General features: G+C 36.8%; 1 protein-coding gene across 2 annotated transcripts; it reads left to right on the plus strand.

Moving 5' to 3' along the window:
• Positions 1-419: 419 nt before the first annotated feature.
• On the plus strand, positions 420-5,401 carry LOC132122291 (transmembrane protein 106B-like). 2 transcript variants are annotated; one of them, XM_059532372.1, is made up of 8 exons: positions 420-603; positions 1,254-1,420; positions 1,562-1,625; positions 1,745-1,898; positions 1,998-2,138; positions 2,271-2,314; positions 2,414-2,467; positions 5,216-5,401. In XM_059532372.1, exons 2-8 carry the CDS (start codon positions 1,297-1,299, stop codon positions 5,325-5,327), a joined length of 693 nt encoding a protein of 230 aa, XP_059388355.1. In that variant the 5' UTR covers positions 420-603; positions 1,254-1,296; the 3' UTR covers positions 5,328-5,401. The 2 variants fall into 2 exon arrangements, with proteins under 2 accessions (XP_059388355.1, XP_059388356.1); XM_059532373.1 differs by having other exon boundaries at positions 2,442-2,467; positions 5,216-5,355.
• Positions 5,402-7,451: the final 2,050 nt, after the last annotated feature.

Below are 7,451 nucleotides of genomic sequence, written 5' to 3' on the forward strand. Positions count from 1 at the left end.
AATAGTTACTCCTTTAGTCAGCTTCCTCCTATGAGACAGGAACTGAGCACAGATGGCCCAACCCCCAAGATATTTTTTTTGGTATTTCTGTTGATTGTAAAATGATAGCCTCCCACCCCCAAAAAAGAATAGAGTCTTACTGGATTCTGTAATAATACTTTGTTGTATAATGTATGTCACACTGGAAGAAGATCTAATAGAAGTTCTTTAGATTTTTTTTGTTTGTTTAGAAAATAAATAAAAAAAACATTTCATTTCACTTTTAATATTTTAAATTGGTCATTTTTGTCTTCACACAACACAACAAAGGCTTGACACTAATTCCAATATAATAATTTCAAAGTATGCAAATCCCTGCAAAATGCCGTCTTCTCTTAACGATCGTCCATAAACACGCAGTATCGATTATGAGCAGCAGATGGCGACAGCAAACAGCTGAAGAGAATCAAAGACGGAGGTAGCTGCACACTCGAGACGAGTCCATACACAAGTCTAGAAGGAAAGTTGTGTGCGGTGTCTTCAGTAACTCACGAAACAAATCACATTAGTCCGCGGGAAACAGTAAATCGAGGTATCAAACAGGAATGTTTCGATGAATCCACGGTAGGTGGAAAAGTGCTTTGTGGAGCTTTGACAAACGCGTTTAGTAATGTTATCACACGAGAAGTTGTGATATGACGTTGGTTGAGGAAATTAACATTAATTCAGCCAGTCTTTTGTGATTTAAAACAGCCAAACCTTTTTGACACTGTGAGGTTGAGTGTACACTTGTAGCTCTCTTAAAATGGTGTTAGTTTGACATATTATGACTTCGTTTTAAACGCATAAACGTTGCCTGCCTAGTAGCATTTTAAGTCAGTTTAAGTTGTTACAAATGCTTTCTAGCAACTTTTCTTCAGTTGTTTTTCCAGTTTTACAGCTCGACAAAATTAATTTAGCTAACTGTAAATAAGTTTAACATTTCAGCACATTTAGCTATTATAGTCGTTTGTTTGTAACGTTGGGTCATATAATATATAAAAATTCTAAATGTTTGCTCTAATGTCACGGAAACTCTGCCATCGAAGGTCTTTGATTCATAATGATATTTGGAGCTTTATTGTTCAGTTGGGGCAGTTTTACTGTTGTTTTACTGTGTGACCTACTTTGGATGTTCTGGAGACAGTTTGGTTCATTGCTCTAATGTATAACTAGAACACTACCCTCGCTTTCACCCTAACCTTAAGTAAAATACTTTTCTTTGTTTATCATAGAGGTCTTTAGTTTTGACCTTTCATCTTCTGGAAATACAACATTATGTCCCAGAATAAAAATGGAGAGAAGCGGAGGCTTTCCAAATGGTTGGACTATGGCAGCATCAGTGGAGAAGGACAGACGGATCCGTGTCCTACCTGCCAGGGCACAGGACGCATCCCGAGAGGCAAGTTTCAGTGATTCTCCTTACATTAAGTAACTGTATTAACTAATTTTCTTATTATTGGTTGACAGTAACATGTCATTTGTAGTTTTGGCTTTTAACACACTCACCCTTATTCTGTCCATCTTATCTTGACATCCTCAGGTCAGGAAAACCAACTTGTGGCAGTCATTCCTTGCAGCGACCAAAGGCTGAAACCTCACCACACGTCAGTATCTCTATGACAAGTAGACTATACTTCTGTAATTTTCAGTTTCAGGGATAAGAAATTAAATAAAATGTGCATTGTAATGTCAGTTATGTAGAACATGCTTTTACCTTCCACAGGAAACTGTATGTGTTTATATCAGTGGGGCTTTGCCTCTTGATCTGCTCCCTGATCCTGTTTTTCCTCTTCCCACGGAGTATGGATATGTCATCTGTAGAACTAAAGTCATCTATGATCTATTTCACTCCAGATACGGTTAAAATGGTGGTCACGGTAAGTGAGTAGAGGACACACTAATTTGCCTGATGAAATGCAGTGTATTTATTTTTGTATAACACTAGTAATCTTCTGTCCATTTTATCCATTCTTCAGCACGAAATGAACCTTACCAACCAAAACTATGTCAGTATCACAGCTGTTAATCTTAGTGTGCAATCATTCATTTTCGAGATGGTGGTTGGCAACAACAAGTTGCCCAGTGTCACCATACTGCCTCCTCGATCACAGAAAACGGTAAAACTTTATGCAAACTTGTATAACAAATGCGTTAAAGGCATCTGAAATCTAGATAGAAAATGTTCTTTAAAGTTTCTAATCCTGACAATTAAAAAAAAATCTAACATAAAGATGTCATTCATCTTTCAGATTAAAGTTATAGCTGACATTGTTATTGATGACCCTGGCCTTAAGTAAGTCACACTTCAATCAATATCTACGTCTTTATGTACTATTTATATATGACATCATAAACTCTCAAAAACTTTCTTCAATGTCTGTTCCTTTCACAGTAATTACTGCAAGTCACGTTCCTTTCAGATTCACACCTTATTCTTGCATTTGCAGTAAGTATTAGTCTTTATCTTATCAAAGTATACAGCTTTATTTTAAGATTTTTGTTAGCATGCTATTTGACTCACTGAACACTGGTCAGCATTTGTTGATGTCTTGTATCTAATGCTATTCACTATCAGCATTTATTCAACAAAAGACATGGATTTCAACCCACATGTAATGTTAAATCATGTTTGACAAAACTGTCAACAGCCAATGATATTGTACATTGCCATATAGAGGGGCTGGACAAAATAAAACAACTCTATAGCCAGTATACAGCTCGTAACTATGGAATGATATTACGGACATTATTCAAAAGGCATTGCAAATTGTATTTGCAATTGCGTTTTCAATTTGTGGACGCATAAAATGTGACATAATCCAAATGCAAATCGCGCATTACCGTTTTCATTTTCGATTAAGTGAACGCACAGTGTCTGCCAAATTTAAAATGGAAATGCAAAGTCCGTTTGCAATTGTGTTTTCCATATCTTACGAGCTATGAGCCTGTCAAATTTAAATAGCAATATTAATTACCACATTTGCCTTTTCACTCTCTCTGCACTGTGCATGTAAACTGCCAAAACTCAAATGGAATCGCAATACCTTTTGCATTTGAATTTCCAACGTCTACATGGAAACCTGTCAATCAAGTGACAGGGGTGGGGCCATTTTATTGGGCGTGTTTGCATTGGGAAGTGACGATCGTACTAAAATGTACCATGTTTTTACTAGGGTAAATGAGTTAACGATAGTGTTTATAATTAAGCCACAGTAGCCACAAATGTACAGTTGTCTGAGACGTTATGAAATGTTCTTTAATATCATGAACCATAAAATGTAGTCAGTGTTCTGCTATTGTTTATTTTCATAATAGGTAAACACAGGCCACAAGTTAAGACGGTCACAGATCTGGTGCTGATTCAGTGTAGCTTGGTAGCTCAGTGGTTAGTGACTGTCATTTCTAATGGCATACCATCTTTTAGCGCGTGTTCGAAACCCAGGCCAACACAGATGTTCTTTATTTTTTTGTTTATCCTACTAACTTCAGCCGCTGATTTCGGACTTGCATCCTCAGTGGTTCAGACTTTGTGCATTCGACTCGGGAGTGTGATGTCTGCGAGGACGCAGGTCCGGTAATTCTGCAAACAGCAGCGTACTTGATAACATGTCAACTCGCCTTGACTACTGCAATTTTCCTCACTGTATGATCGCCCGTTTGGTGGCTGAAGTTAGTAGGATAAACAAAAAATAAAGAACGTCTGTGTTGGCCCGGGTTTCGAACACGCGCTAAAAGATGGTATGCCATTAGAAATGACAGTCACTAACCACTGAGCTACCAAGCTACACTGAATCAGCACCAGATCTGTGACCATCTTAACGTGTGGCCTGTGTTTACCTATTATGAAAATAAACAATAGCAGAACACTGACTACATTTTATGGTTCATGATATTAAAGAACATTTCATAACGTCTCAGACAACTGTACATTTGTGGCTACTGTGGCTTAATTATAAACACTATCGTTAACTTATATTTACCCTAGTAAAAACATGGTACATTTTAGTACGATCTTCACTTCCCAATGCAAACACGCCCAATAAAATGGCCCCACCCCTGTCACTTGATTGACAGGTTTCCGTGTAGACGTTGGAAATTCAAATGCAAAAGGTATTGCGATTCCATTTGAGTTTTGGCAGTTTACATGTACAGTGCAGAGAGAGTGAAAAGGCAAATGTGGTAATTAATATTGCTATTTAAATATGACAGGCTCATAGCTCGTAAGATATGGAAAACACAATTGCAAACGGACTTTGCATTTCCATTTTAAATTTGGCAGACACTGTGCGTTCACTTAATCGAAAATTAAACGGTAATGTGCGATTTGCATTTGCGTTTGGATTGTCACATTTTATGCGTCCACAAATTGAAAACGCAATTGCAAATACAATTTGCAATGCCATTTGAATAATGTCCGCAATATCATTCCATACGTAACAGACTGTAAAGTTAAATATTTAAATGGATAATATCTAGTCACTAGATCTGTTGAATCTTACTGATACATTACAGGAACAGGTTAAACAAGTTTACATTTAGCCACTGCAGTCGGTCTAAAGAAATATGCAGCTATGTTCATCTTGGTATGACGCATGCGTGTAATCATGACTGACATACAGTTGCTTGTGCTCTCAGTGTTGGTTTTCAAGCAGGGGGCTGAAGACCACTAGAGGGCCTCAACAACCTAGAAATTTGCAGAGGCTCCCTAACCACTGTTTTAGACCTCACAAACACAAGTTATTACCATTAAATGTTCTCTAGAGACCAGTTTTTGTTTCAAAGAGCTCAGACCAGCCTAAGCTGAAATACTGAAGTTTTTGTAAAAGTCCTTACTACTCAAATTTGTCATCGGTCATGCCACAGAAATGGTCACAGTGGTTAAACCAAGGGAGTTTTTTCACACCCTGACTGTCAGTCATGTGCACTTTGGTCTATATTGAAAATTTTAATAGGATATAAAGTGCATTACATAAAACAATACACGCCATAGTCAAATATATAAACTACTGTTCAAGTTGGGGTCGTTTTAAATCCGCTCCTTTCTGTTTTAGTCATGTGATGGCAAAGCTGAATTTTCAATTGAACCATTACTCCAGTCTTCAGTGTCACATGATCCTTCAGAAGTCATTCTAATATGCTAATTTGATACTTATGTTTTTATTATTTCAAGTAAAGTTGTTTGTGTTCTTCACAGACTGACTATCAAAGTCTCCTACCTGTCCCATTCAGAGCAGATGTCTACAGATGCCTATGAGTATATTGACTGTGGAGTGAATTCAACTATGCCTCATTTTCCTCTGCTTTGAGACAAAACCACTGCCAATGTATGACCATGAATGCTGATGTTATAATAATCAGAATAGGCTGCTTTCAAGATACATGTGATCATAACATATGATGCACTGTAAATATCACTGGAGCCATGAATGTGTGTTGTTAACGTAGACCACTTTTCTTATATGTTGATTTGTTAATTAGTGTTTACATGATATAAATGTTTTAAAATTTGCACAACACGAAATTGCACATTAAATGACCTGCATTTTATTTGTTGAGAATTCTTGAGCAAATCCAACCAGAACTGTTAAGACACTCGGTTCTGTTTTAATTAGGATTATTAAACCCAACCATAAAGTCAGGTTTTTCCGATGAAATAAACCTTAATATTGGAGTTGGTGACATCCAGTAGTCTGGCCTTCATCTTCACCATTGCTGGGAATACTGCAGAGACTAGAGCAAATGAAGCACACATGTAGATGCTGCTTTTTCTGGATCGTCTCCACATTATAAGCTCTTTAATTATTTACTGTGATATTATACATTGCCATTATAATCAAAATAATAAAGTTACATTTACAAATATATAATGACCACCACTGGAATTGTTGAATCTCACCGATACATTATAGAAACAAGTTTAAAGTTTAAATTTAGCCACTGCAATCTCAAAAAAATTATGCAGTGATGTACTCACTGTGTATCTTTTGTTCATCTTTGCATGACACTTGCAAATGCATTGCTCATCAGCCTCTAAAGAACACAAATAATATGTTTACACTGATTAGGATTCCATATTTTGTTGTTAATTTTGTTTTTTAATCATTTAAATTCAGTCAACTCTAAAGAGGTGACTCTACGTTTCTAACTGATCTGTTATTTTGAGCAGCTTTACCTAGAGACTCACTGGACACTGCAGGTTCACAGGGTGTCATCGGTGCCGTAGACGTCTCTTTCTTTTTATCTTGGTTGCCTGCCTACAAAAAGCAATAGAAATCCAAGCTATATATGTGAAATATATTACAATTGAATATATATAATTAGGATTTTTAACATGGGTACCTGCATAACTCTAGCAGATAATCTGCGGTCCAGCACCTGCTGCCGGCGACGGGCCTCCCAGTGCATGGCTGACATGTTACACCACCCACTGGCTGTAACAGAGACCAAGTCAATGTGAAGTAACCTGAGACCATTTCCTGATTAATGAAATTCAAACCCAGATGCTGAGATGTTTCTTCTGTCATTACACTCATAAAGAAATAAACACTGAACTGATTTCTTAGCTGCTAATATATGTGACCACTACAAGTCAGAATTCACATAAGCAGTGGCCTATATGCAATAAGGTAAACAAACCATTCATAACAATGCAGTCTTAGAATTGTAGTGTAACATTAATTAGTCCTGTGCCATTCATCTAGTGCAAACCTGATAGTACCGTTACAACACGTAACGTACTGTATGTAACAGGCAAAGTAAAAGTATGCAACAGTTTGTCCTAATTTACAAACAAACTACACTAAATAAAATAATTTCTTAATAAAATGCCAAGAAAAGCTTATCTGCAGAGCAGTGGACACAATTTACCAAGTCCTGATGTTCTGCAGATCCACACCGATCTCTGCGTCCGAGCACGGCTTTGGTTACCGAGCAACGTTCAGTAACTCACAACGTGCTGACGCAACGCCTGCAGCGCATGTCACGTCATTTCACTGTTTATTATCAGTATTTAAAAAGACAAACATTCATTAAAACACTCTTAAAATTAGCAGAGTTGATTAAAAGTCTGTAATACCTCGCAACTTACATTTAGTTCACAGCCTTTTGTCAATTTCTTTGACGCCTGTAGCCAATTGTCGCAAAACGCATTTAAAGTGTTTTTATGTAAAATGTTTTTTTTTGTAATGTGTAAATCTTTAAAAAATAGATTTTTGACTTTCTGTGATGTACCTTCTCTTTCAAACAGCGTACAGAATTTTGGCATTGTGACGAACTACTGCTGAAACCAAACGTCATTGTAACTTATTAAAACCACAACGTTGTTTCGTGCTCTGCAGGCACAGACAAAAGTTACAATATCTCCGATTTTGTCGTGTTCAAAGTATATTTTTTTGTGATTTCTAAATCTATAAAAACGTGATTTTTGACTT

The sequence above is a fragment of the Carassius carassius genome, chromosome 40 (assembly GCF_963082965.1).
Source record: "Carassius carassius chromosome 40, fCarCar2.1, whole genome shotgun sequence".
Taxonomy (NCBI): Eukaryota; Metazoa; Chordata; class Actinopteri; order Cypriniformes; family Cyprinidae; genus Carassius; species Carassius carassius.

Bases quoted from the DNA above. Each gene is read 5' to 3' on its own strand.
- LOC132122291 (XM_059532372.1), top strand. From the start codon at position 1,297: ATGTCCCAGAATAAAAATGGAGAGAAGCGGAGGCTTTCCAAATGGTTG. The intron at 2,139-2,270 runs GTAAAACTTTAT...TTCATCTTTCAG, and splicing joins CTCCTCGATCACAGAAAACG to ATTAAAGTTATAGCTGACAT. The intron at 2,315-2,413 runs GTAAGTCACACT...TTCCTTTCACAG, and splicing joins ATTGATGACCCTGGCCTTAA to TAATTACTGCAAGTCACGTT.